Source organism: Cyanistes caeruleus, chromosome 4 (assembly GCF_971803275.1).
Source record: "Cyanistes caeruleus chromosome 4, bCyaCae1.hap1.1, whole genome shotgun sequence".
Classification (NCBI taxonomy): domain Eukaryota; kingdom Metazoa; phylum Chordata; class Aves; order Passeriformes; family Paridae; genus Cyanistes; species Cyanistes caeruleus.
Window position 1 is genome coordinate 39,814,709 of NC_141704.1, and position 15,172 is coordinate 39,829,880.

The 15,172-nt window shown below is 36.6% G+C and overlaps 1 protein-coding gene across 8 annotated transcripts in view; it reads left to right on the plus strand.

The window, feature by feature from the left end:
• ATP2B1 (ATPase plasma membrane Ca2+ transporting 1) overlaps window positions 1-15,172 on the plus strand; it is a 61,155-nt gene that overhangs the window by 34,486 nt on the left and 11,497 nt on the right. For all 8 annotated transcript variants that reach the window (XM_086887777.1, XM_086887779.1, XM_086887778.1 and 5 more), the window contains exons 7-18: window positions 1,688-1,726; window positions 2,073-2,234; window positions 3,545-3,759; window positions 4,969-5,211; window positions 7,570-7,811; window positions 10,476-10,713; window positions 11,578-11,757; window positions 11,846-11,933; window positions 12,233-12,339; window positions 14,182-14,373; window positions 14,575-14,788; window positions 14,915-15,126. In XM_086887777.1, the coding sequence (XP_086743903.1) occupies window positions 1,688-1,726; window positions 2,073-2,234; window positions 3,545-3,759; window positions 4,969-5,211; window positions 7,570-7,811; window positions 10,476-10,713; window positions 11,578-11,757; window positions 11,846-11,933; window positions 12,233-12,339; window positions 14,182-14,373; window positions 14,575-14,788; window positions 14,915-15,126 (2,132 nt within the window). The remainder of the gene's footprint in view (window positions 1-1,687; window positions 1,727-2,072; window positions 2,235-3,544; window positions 3,760-4,968; window positions 5,212-7,569; window positions 7,812-10,475; window positions 10,714-11,577; window positions 11,758-11,845; window positions 11,934-12,232; window positions 12,340-14,181; window positions 14,374-14,574; window positions 14,789-14,914; window positions 15,127-15,172) is intronic.

Consider the following 15,172-nt stretch of genomic DNA (forward strand, 5'->3'; position numbering starts at 1 on the left):
GCTCAAGCATAAGGAAAAGTAAAAGCTGCCCTGTGACACTTGCAGTCATTAGTGTGAAACAGTTGCCATCCTGTGCTCTTCCCTTCACAGAGGAAGGAGAAAGAAACAAACAACAGTACCAGCTGCTGTGGGAGATGCAGAGAGGATTATAGCTTTTATTAATATTCTGCCAGTGTTTATTATTCTAAAAGCAGAAGTCTCTTTGTCAAATAGTGTATCCTAGGACCTGAACACTTGTGGGGTTTTTTTGTCTCCCAAGATAGACAGCTTCCTCTTTCCCTTAAGTTACGTGCCTAATGAGATTCTCCTTGATAAAACTCAGGTTAAACTAAATTCTCTGTGAATGTTAAGGAGATTAAAGGGACTATATTTAGCTGGCTGTGTATGGCATGGTTCAGAGTGAAAGCAAATGTATGTACAAGGAGTTACAAGTAACTCAAATGTTGAACTGCGCTCTTGAAAGAGGAAGAGGGGAACAAGGGGAAAACAAATACAAAATTAGGAAATAATGATGAGCTCTTAAGAAAACTGAGGTGGCATCTTTCAGAGAAAGTGAACATGTGCTCTTTTTTTGTTGGTTTTTTTTTTTTCTATTTTCTTTTTTCTTTTTATTTTTCCTTTCCTGTTTCCTGTTCAGCTGTTGTGAGAACGCTGGGAGAAATCTTATGTATAGAAATCAGACTATGTCTACAGTAATGGTGTAGTGAAAGTATTAAATGTCATGCCAGACAGGCTGCTTGATAATTTGGTTTTCTTCTACTGGAATACTCTTGCAAATTTTGGTCTTCATAACCTAAGGCCAAAGAACTGGTGAACTACCAGTAATATTGAAAATGTTTGGGTTTTGTTTTAAGTTCCTCAATTTTGTGCTTTCATTTCAAGTTAGCACAAACAGTAATTATAATCCTTGCTTTCTCTACTTAGAAATATGGTTTGTCACTTGCTAAGGCCACAAAAAAAAAAACCACGTGATGTGTTGGTCTTTCAACTACTTTTAATATTTCACTTGTTAAATTCTTTCATTATTTCACTGTCCTTCTTTATGATCTCTTGTTGAGCCCATTTCTGAACACAGGTAGGAGTGATATTTTATTATGAACTTGAGCTATTCTCACAGTGATGTATGGTATGTTGCCTACATATTATACTCATGTTTGTGTAAATAGGGTTAGCATAGATCCAGGAATCCAGTGCTGTACCTCTGCTAAGCTTTGCTGTGGATTTATGAATATTTTACGCTACAGTAGCTTCTGCAGTGTTGTACAAAAGCACTGATTCTCAAAGTGAGACCCTGCAGCTTATTTACAGAGGTACTGGTGACAAGCATTGGAATAACACAGCAAGACAGAGGCCACCAGAATTGCTTAATTGTCACAAATATCTTTCCTAGAAAAATGTGTCAGGAAGTCTTTTATAAAGCTTTCCTAACAAGTCAGAAGTGTCAGTATCAGTAATTTGTGCAAATTTAACCACGGTACAATAACACTTCAGCAGTCTTGTATGGGAAAAGTCCAAAAAAGTGCCATAAGCTGTTTTTGTGAGCTGACTTACATGTTTTACTTTTTTCTTTTTTTAAATGCAGTTTCATGTTTTAGTGGAGTAATGTAGTTATTATATAAAAAACATAAATAAAATAATGAATTCTGCACATTCAGCTTAAAACACAACTTGTTTCCCTCTCTGACAGGTAAAAAGCAAGATGGAGCTGTTGAAAACCGTAACAAAGGTAAATGCACGTTCTCTGATTCTGTCTTGCAAGTCTCTATTTCCTAAGAGCATAGCTGTTGAATACAGACTTTCCTATAAAAATGCGTATTGAATCCTTAGATCCAAACTGCTTATGGTAAAGATGGCATAAGTGAATCTGCCCCCAAAAAACTGCTTCACTGAACCTGCTATTCCATCACCCGTACGCAATGCACTTCTTTAAACATTCATGTGTAGTATGGCCTCTCTGGATACAAGATAATGCTCAGTGCTATTATATTTAGTGGAGCTGGGTATTAAGTTTTTTAGGTATCCTTGATTTGGGAGACTCACCAATGACTAAACTCTTTTTTTTGATCTTCTAGCTAAAGCTCAGGATGGTGCAGCCATGGAAATGCAACCACTGAAGAGTGAGGATGGTGGAGATGGAGACGAAAAAGACAAGAAGAAAGCAAACTTGCCAAAGAAGGAAAAGTCAGTTCTCCAAGGCAAGCTCACAAAGCTTGCAGTTCAGATTGGCAAAGCAGGTACAATGTCTCAGTACTCTCCCTATGCTGATGTCGTATTAAAAAAAGTTGGAACATGCATAGTTTGCGAGTAGATAAAATAATTGAACCACTCAAAGGTGGCTACTTAAGTGTGTTGTTGTGCCTGAGTATGCTGGTGGCCTCTCAGGCTATGTCATGTGGATGGCTTTTATTTTTCCTTAATTTAAATAAATTCAGGCTTAAATTCAAGTACCACCTTATAGGAGGGAAAATTCCAGCTTCATAATATTGGACAGCTGTTACGAAAGATCATTTTAGGCTAGATACAGCATTTTGCAATATACTGAGAGAACTGTGAGTTGAGTGAAGTCTGGAAAATGTGGTACTATCTCTAGTACTTTCAGAGGCTTAGAATTTTCCACTTAACATATGTCTTGCTGATACATAATGTTTTTATTGACTTCCTACTTTCCTATCAGCTAATATTCAGCTGCCTTGTCAAAATATTTGGTAGATTGTTGCTGTTGAAAGTAGGCTGAAACAACAGTGAAGTTCAGTATGAAATTTAGGCTACATTATCTAGTGTGTAGTGGTTTAATTCAAATATTTCATATTTTATTTTGGTTCAAGTAGAATAGTTGAAAGGTTCAGGCTGTAAAGAATTTCAAAAAGACTTGTAGTCCAGCCCACAGCTCAAGAAGGGCTGACTTTAGCATTTGCATCATTAGAGAGTTACAGCCTGAAACTGAGCAATGAGCTGTCAGGTGTGACACTGCAGTTCTGTATGGTGATATTAATTTTTCAGTGAGTTTAACCAATTCCATTATATGTTTACTGTAAACTACTGTCCTTGTCAAAGATTTTTTCCATATCTCCCAAGAGGTCTTGTGTTTTTCTTTATGTACCTTTTGACCCACTGTAGTTCCCCACACAGCCTTAATACTCATCTACTTCATGTATGGATTTTCCTGTCCTCCTGCTTTGAGACTGCACTGAAGCACTCTACTGAATCAGTCAGCATAAAATTGGTGAAGGCCTCCTGAATTTTTTCATTTCTTGTTCTGCTTAGTCAATTGACTTTACATATTGGTCTGTCCTGTTACTAATTAGCCCCATCCTTTCCAATTAAATTGGAGGAAAAAAGGGAATTTCTAGGTGAAATGCATGAGGAAGTACTTGCAATGGAAGCTGGAACACCTCTGAGAACTACCTCAATGTTTTGACTTGCCTGTTTGAAACCTTAGTTCTAAAGTAGCTTATGCAAAGGCAGAGGTATTTGCATGTATCCATAGTCTGTATTGCCATTATTGAGATAATTTCTTAAAACTCTTTATTCTCTTTTTAACAAGGTTTGTTGATGTCTGCAATCACAGTCATTATCCTTGTGTTATATTTTGTAATTGATACCTTCTGGGTTCAGAAGAGACCTTGGCTTGCTGAATGTACCCCAATTTATATTCAGTATTTTGTGAAGTTCTTCATTATTGGAGTTACAGTCTTGGTGGTGGCTGTACCAGAAGGTCTTCCACTTGCAGTCACTATATCTCTGGCTTACTCTGTTAAGGTAAGTGGGTAGAGGACAAATAGATTTTTTTTAAGGTAGGTGGATGTATTCATCAGCTGTTAAATGCAAATTGAGTTATGCTGCATCACACACACACACATATATATCAGACTGGCAAGAAACTTTTCTTGTTTTTTGAACTGCATATGAATTCTCCTGCAGTACTTTTTCTTCTTTCAAGTGAACGTTTTCTTCATCTTTGAGTGAATACCTGCTTGTAAGAACAGTGAGCACGGCCAGCCTTTTGTCACCAGCTAAAGATGAATGGGTTCAGAATGTAGCATTGTAGCAATTGCTTACAATAAACAGATGTCTTAGAGGTTGTAAATAACAAACTTTTCTGAAAATCTGAACTTCTACCTAGCTGATGTGTTAAACAATTGCTGTGAAAGCTTCCAGACTGATTTTTTTTTTTTTAATACTGAATAGCGTAAAGCATTTTTTCTGCTTATTTTTCAGCATGTTTTTTAACTTAAGCTCTTTGTGTTCTTAATTTTCTTGCATCAGCATGTTGAGACTGATTATTTATCTAAAATCTAATTGTAAATATGATGGGTGCTTAGGATGTGTTTTAAGTTCATAACTTAAGCACTTACTAATAGTGGCCTTATTTTACCACTTGAAATTCATCCTGCTCTTAGAGGTGAAAATACTATACAAGCCTGTTAATGAAAGAATTTAAAGTGATATTTAATTTATGAAACTCATGTAATCCTCACTGTTTTAGTTGAAACATTAGGTTCCTACTTAGTATTTGATTATGTCTGAATGTAGGACCTTTGAAATCTGTATTTATTATCTGATCTTCAGACAGGTAAAATAAGCTGTATTAGACTTTTGTTTGTAAGCAGAAACACTTTTTAAACATTGTGTCTGGTAAAGCTCAAACCTTTCTTTTTCTCCGTTTTTAAATATCATCATTAACTCTGCTCATAAAAGTCTGAATAGTATCTATAGTCAGTGTGACCTGTAGCTGCAGGAGATTAAGACTGTTTTTATTATGTACCTTGTTCAAAATGAAGTTTACTGTGACATAATAGGCTTAGGGGAATCTACAGAAAGTGGCAGCTGCAAGTTCTTCCTGTGAAATATGCCAGATGACTTAATGACTGTCTTCTGAAAGTGCTGTATAAGACTGGACCCCATAAATGAGCATTTCTGAAGTGAAGAATGGTCATGGATTGCTGTTAACTGCTTTTATTTCCCTAGAAAATGATGAAAGATAATAACTTGGTGAGACATCTGGATGCATGTGAAACTATGGGCAATGCAACAGCTATTTGCTCAGATAAAACAGGAACATTGACTATGAACAGAATGACAGTGGTCCAAGCCTACATCAATGAAAAACATTATAAAAAAATTCCAGAACCAGAAGCTATTCCAGAGAAAACTATGGCTTATCTTGTGACAGGAATTTCTGTTAATTGTGCTTATACTTCCAAAATACTGGTAAGTGGATTTCTTCTTTCCAATCAAGATAACTGAGTAGCTTCCTCAAAAGATGCAAATTATCTGATGGCCACAGGCAGTTTCAGTGTAAATGTGTGTCACAGTGCAGGGTAAGGTATATTTTGCACCTGCTGTAAATTGCTCAACCATTCATTTGAAAGTCAATGGGAAAAAAATAGCTTATTTCAGTTAGAACTGATAATTGAAAGATAAAATCTCAAGATAATTTCAAGTTCAGAGTTGTTTGCTTCTATAAGTGGGGCTGTTTACCCCACTTTTCTTGGATGGATTTGAGTGCTACTTAAAAATAAATATTAAACCAATTAATATTTAAGAGTAGTACTTTAAATAAAATATAATGAGAAAATGTAGCTACAGGTAAGGATTTTAATGGATTTTTATTACAGATACTTCTGTATAAGTTTGTAAACTTTAGAATTGTAATGTATTTGCCAAAATCTTGTTTGAAGTGTTTTGAAATGAAAAAGGCAAAATGTTTTGAAAAGAAAGACCAATGGACTGCTACACATTTTAAATAGTGGATTTTTTAACATTTTGTGTGCATTATTTTCTAAAACTCTAAACAGAGCTTCCTTGCTGTAGTAATTCCTACATGTTGTATAACTTACATTGCTTAGGCAGAAAAAATGATAAGTAGGATTTAGTAAATGAATTAGCATTTAAAGATTCTTTAGAAGCCTCTGCTATGGATGCTTTGTACACAAATGGCAGTGAAAACTCAATTCAAAAGCTACTTATTGGCTAATAAAAGTGGTATGCCTGCAAGAATTTCCACAATAGCAGTACTTGAGGCAGCACATAAAGTTTGACAGCACTGATTTATCTGAAACAAGATGAAAATACTATGAGTTACAGCACGTGAGGAGTTTCACAATCTGTTTTCTAAAGCTCTTTCTGTATCAAGAAAAAGGTACCTGTATGTAAACTGACCAAGTCCCTTATTACTACAATTTTAAGTGAATTACGTCCACTGCAGTAGAATTAGTCTGCTTTACAGAACCAGAGAGGGCTGAAAGAGAACTCTTGAGAGCCTCTGGTCCACTCCTCCTGATCTAAGCAGAGTCAGCCAGAGCACACTGCTCAGGGCACCCACTCAGGATTTGAGAATCTCAAAGGATGGAGCATTTGCAACCTTTGGGCAGCCTGGTCAACTATTTGATCACCCTTAGAGAAAAAGGTGTTTCCTTATCTTACAATGGAGTTTCAAAAGCTTCAGTTAGTATTATGTATTGCCTGTTGTCCTCTCACTGGGCACCACTAGGAAGTCTGGCTAGACTGTCCTTACTATTCAGGCATTTAATGCACACCACAAAGTGTCTCCCAGAGCGTTGTCTTCTCCTGACTGAGCAGTCCCAGCCCTTTCAGCTCATCCTCATTCATCAGGTGCTTGAGTCTCTGTATTATCTTTGTGTGCCATGGGTGCACTTTCTCTTGGATGTTGATATCTCACATAGTGGGGCACCCAGAACAAGATGTCTTAAACCATACATTAAAGTGAACATATTGAAAGTACAACTACAGCCAAATCCAAAATCTTGTGGCTCTGAACAGTGAAAATGGACCACTGACTTATGATTAATGTAGTTTAACTCTAGCCACCTGAAATATGTCAGATTGAGTAAGTGCTTCTCCCTCTTTTGCTGCAAAAAACACCACAGTGTTTTAGGTATATGAGCTCAAATATTTTGAGAGAAATAATTGTTTACTTATAGAACTAGTATGTGCATATCCCACTTTGTTGGAATAAGAAACTTTTTCTGGTATTAAAGGATTGGAAACTTGTTTCTGAACTCTCTCCAGTTAAATAGGCCATGGCCTGGAAAACAGAACTTGTAGTGAGACTTAAGAGGCTTAAAGACTTAGTTTGTTCAGAAGAAAGCTAACAGGTGATGTGGTCATAGTCTAAGTCATTGAAGAATTATTACAGTAGAGGATACTTGAATTTAGCAGAAATAATGCCATTTAGCTTGCTAAAGTCAGCCTATGTGAACTCTTCTGTACTTTTAAAATCCAAAATAATTGTTCAGGGTCTACACTCGATTGAGCAGATAAATATTTAAAGAAATGAAAAATGTATTTTAGAAAGGTCATGTTGGGATTGATACAAACTTAATGGGTGTTTTCCAAAGGATTGAAAGCTCCTAAATAGGTACAGAACTTACTTTTAAAAAGCAGCAGTATGACACCAGATCGTGACTCATAGGAATTTATAAAGTAATTACTGAAAAAAGGAAACCTCCCCATCCCAGAACTAAGTTTGTCCTTCCTTGTTTTCTATGTGCTGTGCTTCAGTGGTTTATAAGTTAACCTAATCCCTGATGGTTCTTGTTCTTGCAGCCTCCTGAAAAAGAAGGTGGCCTACCACGCCATGTTGGAAATAAAACTGAATGTGCCTTGCTGGGATTGCTCTTGGATTTAAAACGTGATTATCAGGATGTAAGAAATGAGATACCAGAAGAGGATTTGTACAAAGTGTACACCTTCAACTCCGTTAGAAAATCGATGAGTACTGTGTTAAAAAACTCTGATGGCAGTTTCCGGATATTCAGTAAAGGTGCCTCTGAGATAGTTCTTAAAAAGTAAGAACAACTACTGTTGTAATTCAGCACTTAAGTTTGGCTAAATGTTGTGATAGGTGGGGAGACTGACATGCTAAACGACATTGTGACATAGTCTGTGAAATACTTGTCTCTCTAATCACAGATAAGAGCAACCGTGACTGCAGTTTCACAGCTTGTCTCCTTCAGTTGTTTGAATTTATACAGTAAGATGGGCCATTAGAACTTTAGTTACTTTACTTCAAACACCCCAGCCCTACCCCTCAAAGTAACAAAAAACAAAACAAAACAAACAGAAAACAAGACAAAAAAACCCAAACAAACAAAAAAAACACCAAAAAAATAAAGACATGGTCATGCTTTAGTTAAACTATTTTACTTTTAGGCGTGGTTGATCAAAATGCCTTCTAGTAACATCCCATCAGTTGATTTGCCTAAATTCCAGGAAGGGCTTGTACCTTTGAAAAGTGATTACTTTTAGCATAATTGCTGCTTAGACTGCAAAAGATGATCATTTTAACAGGAGGCTGAACTTAAATGTTCAAGCAACTTGAGGGGTTTTAATGTGACAAAGCAATTGCTTCCTTATCCATCTGCCCACCTATAAAGGATTTATTAGAATGAGATTAGACTTAGTGGGTGATTAGGCACCACTGGGACAAACCTTTATAGGTGGTAAGTCAGCTGTGGTAACTCCTAACTAGGTGAGGAGAGACGTCAAACATGAATGCATCAAGTTCTCCAGGAACAGCAGTTGGTAGCCAGGCTATTAGTTTTGGTTCTAATGTCAAACTGTTTCTAGTCTGAGTAGCACATAGGTGATATATTAATCAGTTAAATTTATATTTTTTTTGCTTGTTAATAGCTCCTCGAATCATTATTTAGGAAAGTACTAATGTAATAAAGAAAAAATATGAACTCTTCCTTCTCCTCAACTTTTGTGCTAAATACAAAGTGTCAATCTCTAAAGGACTCTTGTTCCTCTTGATATGGAACTTAAAATCTATACTTTTTTTGCATAGCTAGATTTTAAGCCAAACCCTATCAATGAATAGGTATGGCTATATTTACATCACTTGCACCTTCTGAAGTATTTTGTAACTTACAATATTGAGCAACTAAACTGTAGAAGTTGCTAGAACTCAGTCATCCCTGACTCATGTGGTCCACTTGACTTAATAACTGAAATAAGAAAATAAATAAGAAGGGCATTTGGAAAAGAACAAGAAAACCTAGACTCATTTGGATGCTATGGGAATAGTGTCCAAATAGGAAACTACTTCAGAGTATGCTCTGAATAAGACAAAGATTTAGGCATCATAAGCTGCTTCCTATGCAGTACTTGTAATCTGGTTTGCCAGTTGTGCTGCTCCATCTCTTTTGTAACATATGTAACTACCCTTGAAACACTGAAAAGTTAAACATGAACATTTCTAAGACACTAATGAGTCACTAGTAGGTGTAGAAGAAATGCAGAAACTTTTTCAAGTAGAGCACTTTCTTTTTTCTTATCATTAAGTCAAGTGTTTGAAGTGAGTTTCAGTGTGGTCTTTGCATACTTATTTATGTGTATTAAGTCATTTTGGAATATTTTAATTTGTCACCAGCCTTATGATTTCAGCTAACACTAGATATCCTCAATGATTGCTGACATTTGAACAGACAAGTAAAATCAGAAAATTCACATAGATTCAAATTCACAATTCAAATTTCAATTATGCCATGAATTTTGAAGCTCTAAGGGACTGCTTCATTTTAATTTTCTGTATGATGTGGAAATTTTAGGGAATTTCCTAAATCTTTGGACTATACACTTAACTGTAACACTTGTCATATTTGCAGTTCTGCAAGGTCTGAACTTAATTAAATGAAAGTAATGAATTCCATATTTATTTAATTTTCCCTGGTTCTGTATTAGTACTAATTTGTAAAACTAATGCATAATGGTGTTACTTTATGGGAAAACCTTGTGAAGAACACATGAGCAAGATTAAATTTCTTGTTCAAAATTGTTGGTAGTGTTATATTCCTGGCATCAATATTGGTAAAGTATATATGCAGTCTGTGAAAGCAGTGGCATCTTTGGCATGAAGAAACAATGAAGAGAGCATGTATTGAAATGCTGGAGTGCATAGTGGTGAATCTAGTCTCCTATACAAACATTTTAATCAGTTTCAATATTTGCTTTTAATTTTTTGCATTGCTTCGCATACCAGATGCTCTCTGAATTCTCTGCACTTTGACTGGGTGGGGGGAAAAGGCTGCAAAGATTTTTGTACTCAATGTACCAGTACCTGAGTACAAAGTGGGATTATTTTGTTGAGTTTGGAGCTGGGTTTCCTCACTCAACCAGCGCAGACACCAGTCTGTTTACATACAATGGAGAAATGGATACTTCTGGGAGGTAACTGGTGTTTGTATGTGAAATTCATTGGGCATTACTTTCATCCTGGGATGAGTGGCTCAGTCAACTTTCTACAGAAAGTGTGTTTTGCAGCTGAAGAGATAAAGTGCATTTGGAGAAGATTAACTTAGAGATATCACTACTGGCTTTTTATGCCTGTGTGTGTGAGTCTAGCAATAACATAACTTAAAAAAAAAACCTTATTACAGTTGACTAATAAGTCAAAGAGTAGGTTGAACTTCTGTTTAAAATTTGATAACTCTTTAAACCTTTCTTTCCAGGTGCTTCAAAATACTGAGTGCTAATGGTGAACCAAAGGTATTTAGACCTAGGGACCGCGATGATATTGTGAAAACTGTAATTGAGCCAATGGCTTCTGAAGGTCTCAGAACCATCTGCCTGGCATTCAGAGACTTCCCAGCAGGAGAGCCTGAGCCAGAGTGGGACAATGAAAATGATATTGTTACTGGTCTGACATGCATTGCTGTTGTTGGGATTGAAGATCCTGTGAGACCTGAGGTAGGGACACCAGCTAAGCTGCCGTGGTTCTAATACATGGGTTTCATGTTTTTCATCATGCAGAGTACAAGAAACTGAATTGCTATTGTATGCCTTAAGCATAGTTAATAAATGAAAATCTAATTTCTTGAAGGGAAAGTTAATAGAGCTATAAAAGCAGATTAAAACTACTTAATGTCACTTACGCTGTGCTACTGAAGCTCTGTTCAAACTAATAACTTAAGGTACTTATTGTGCAGGATCTCAGCAAATGAAACAACTTATTTTTTTACCACTTGGAGCATTAGGACTTTTGGTTTGGATAAGATTAGCCATTGTACTTGTTACCAGCTTCTCATGGGGAATGAGGGAGAGGTGAGCTTGTCACCTGAGATCTGTGGGCAAGGAGTTTGGCTTGTGGTTGAGGTGTAAGGTTTTTCAGCAGTGAAAGCTTTTATGCCACATGCACGTGGAAATTGGAGCTGATCTGCACCATTGTCACTTTACAGTAAAACTTATGGGTGAAGTAGTGGAGTATCAGCTGTAGTTTATTTCACATAATCATAAATAAAATGACAGTACTCAGTATAGCCTAATATGTCGTGAGGATTTTTGTGGTATTTTTGAATACTGCAGTATTTGAAAAATTGCAGGAGGGTGGGGAACAGGCATAGCAGTGGCACAAAGCCTCTTGCCAGAATTGCAATTTGTGTGGTTTTTAGGAAGAGAATTGTGGTATGCTACTTAATCTTTTTTTTTTTTAATGTACCATAAATACAGTCTTAATTTTAAAATAACATTTATCCTGTACCTTTTACTCACATGTCTAGATTTATTTAACTAATCTACAGTCTCTGAGCCTGTGTGGTTTTTTGTTGCTTACAGGTACCTGATGCAATAAAAAAGTGTCAACGTGCAGGCATAACTGTACGCATGGTCACGGGTGATAACATTAACACTGCTCGTGCTATTGCATTGAAATGTGGTATTCTGAATCCTGGTGAAGACTTCCTGTGTTTGGAGGGCAAGGACTTTAACAGGAGAATACGCAATGAAAAAGGAGAGGTAAGCACATTGACTCTCTAATCAAGTAGATCAACAGCTATTCTAAGTCTCCTACGTGTGTAAAATATAACCAATGCTCTTTCTGCAGATAGAGCAAGAGCGAATAGATAAAATTTGGCCAAAGCTTCGTGTTCTTGCAAGATCTTCACCCACTGACAAACACACTCTAGTAAAAGGTAGGCAAAAATTCTCTGAGCTTGTAAGTAAAGCTAGATTTCTTTTCCTGTGCTTCTAGGAAAAAAAAAAAATAGGACTGAAGAATGGGAAATGTCTGTGAAGTTGTTTCCAACTGATTTTTTTCCTTTCTGCTTGAGAAATGGAGCCAATGAGAACTTTTTTTTGTAGCTGTTTTTGTTTGTTTTTTGTTTTATGACTGATAAAGACAAAAACTGGGTTTCTCTTTCAGGTTGAGTCTCAGCTGTGTTGTTAATTTAGAACTTTTGGAATGTCACACTTGTATGTCATTTTATTTTAGGTATAATTGACAGCACTGTCTTTGACCAGAGGCAAGTTGTAGCAGTAACTGGTGATGGTACCAATGATGGTCCAGCTTTGAAGAAGGCAGATGTTGGATTTGCTATGGTAGGATATTGTTTTTAAATCCCCACTATTTTATCAATAACTTATCAAATCACTTAAGATTGAAGACCCTTGTTTCATGGGCCTAGTATACAACCATGTTAATGAAGTCAACATTCCAACTTAACTGTGTTTTTATTTGGAAAATATTCTCGTGCCATTCACCATTAAATAAAACTTTAAAAATGCAGATTTCCAATTACTTGCAAATGAAAAATGGTTTACACGAAAACTTGTTGCAAAGTACTGGAACAGAATACTGAAGATTTCTGAAATGTTTTCACCATAGAACAGTGACTTTAGGCTGTAAATAGCATAATATTTGTTGATTTTGAGTAAAACTTATATGCAGTGTTGAATGAGCTTAATCATGTTTCCCATTCAAGGATACGTAGAAACAGGGAGACCATAAAAATGAGACTGCCAGTTGATGCTCAAAATGGCTTTGAAAAACATATCTTGTATATCTGAAGTACAACTGAAGCAACAGCATTTTATGATAGTGTAGGATCAGCACTTGTCTGGATGATTCGTTAGATTACATGGCTTTCTCAGCTACCCTTTCATGTGGCTGCCAAACAATATCCCGTCTTTTAACTGCTTATGCTGCATAGACTCATGCCTCAAGTATGTGGGTTTCAGCTTTCTTTCAAGACACAGAGTAAGACAGATTCCTCAAGGTTCCCTTTGCCACAGGATTCCTCCTCAGCCTTAAATGTAACTTTGGTCATGGCAGGTCACTGTAGTCTTAAAGTATTTGAAAGGAAAGAAAAAATAAAGACCACACTCTTCCTATACCACATGCAGAAAAAGAAATAGACTCAGATTCTACTCCTGGGAGAAAAAAATGGGAAAGAGATTTCACATCATTCTCAAGGAGTGTTTTTCAAAAATGTAACTTTAAAATCAGACAGCTCCTGAAATGTTGTCTAGACTGTAAGAGTCTTGTCGTAACAAGTGTCTCTGTTCTGGTATGGTATAGCTGCTGTAGCTGCCTGCTGTCAGGGGCAGATTTGTGTATCTGTTTTTGATTGTTTCCTGTTGCAGTTGCTGTCTGTGTTCATCTGTGTAAGGAGATATCTTCTCCAATTTCTTACCTTAATAGCACCTAAAATATACCATATGAAATCTAAAGGTACCTTTTAAGGCATACACATAGTTGTGCAGGTGACTCACTTCCTTGACAAAATAATATATCAAGAATAAGGATCATTTAATTAGCTATTGAGTTGATGGGTTTGGAATGGCAAAAGAGAAAGATTTTTGAAATAGTTGTCTTCAGGCATCATTACAGGTAAAGCTGTTGGGGTACTATAGGAGACTAGAGGTGCTTAAAATTTGAGAATGACATGTTGCTTTGCAATGCATACGGAATGGCATTGCATATTCTACTGTTCAATGCTAATGCCTTTCTGCAAGAGGTTTTTGGCAATGTTTATCATCCTACTGTGTTGCAAGCACATGTGTTGCCTGCTGCTGGAATCCATACAACAAAGTAATTAGGACAGAGCTTGAACTGTAGCACTGCACCATCTGGTGGCCTTCAGCTTGAACAGGGTTTGGTAACATTTCTTTGGGAGACATTTCTTTGGGAGAACTTAGCGTGTCTTTACTGTCAACTCTCAAATTTTTATAAAGGCCTTTAGTTTAAAGAGAGCATTACTTTGTTTTCATTTCCCCGAGTTTGAGTAGAACTTGTTTCAATAAGTCTTTAGATGCTTGCATCAAAGGAGCCCTTCAGACGTGGTCCATCCAAGTGGATGCTGACCAAGGACATAATAGCTTTTGTCATAAAAAGTCTGTGCATCCTGTAATATTTCATAATGTTTTTTCTTTTTCTATCAGGGTATTGCTGGAACAGACGTAGCTAAAGAAGCTTCTGATATTATCCTCACAGACGACAACTTCACCAGTATTGTTAAAGCAGTCATGTGGGGACGAAATGTCTATGACAGCATCTCCAAATTTCTTCAGTTCCAACTTACTGTCAATGTAGTAGCAGTAATTGTTGCTTTTACAGGAGCATGCATAACACAAGTACGTACCACTGGGGGATTGTTTCAGCGAATAAAGGTTGAAAAAGTCATGATTGATTAATTTTTAAGTTCAAACTTTCACTTAAACAGTAGTCCAAAGAACATAATGCTCCTCAGAACGTGCCAATATTGTATGATAAATGGCAATATTAGCTGTAATTTCTGCACTTCTATTGGAGGGTTTATGTATCTATCTTTATAGGATTCTCCACTTAAAGCCGTGCAGATGCTGTGGGTAAATCTCATAATGGACACATTAGCTTCTCTTGCCCTGGCAACAGAACCACCCACTGAAGCTCTTCTGTTGCGGAAGCCTTATGGTAGAAACAAACCTTTGATTTCTCGTACAATGATGAAGAACATTTTGGGTCATGCATTCTACCAGCTTGTTGTGGTCTTCACGCTCCTGTTTGCTGGTAAGGACACTGAGGCTTTACAAACTTATTCTGAATGTTGTAGGTGTGTTTTTAAAACTATTTTTTTGCTGTAGTGCATGTGTAAAGACACTAATTAAGCTGTTCATAAATGCCTTTTATATACAGGTGAGAAAATTTTTGATATCGATAGTGGAAGAAATGCACCTCTGCATGCTCCTCCTTCAGAGCATTATACTATAGTATTTAATACGTTTGTGATGATGCAGCTTTTTAATGAAATTAATGCCCGAAAGATTCATGGTGAAAGAAATGTTTTTGAAGGAATCTTTAACAACGCTATCTTCTGTTCTATTGTGCTGGGGACGTTTGTTGTGCAGGTAAGCAGGTTCTTGGAAGGTGGGGGGAAAATTTAGTGCACTGATG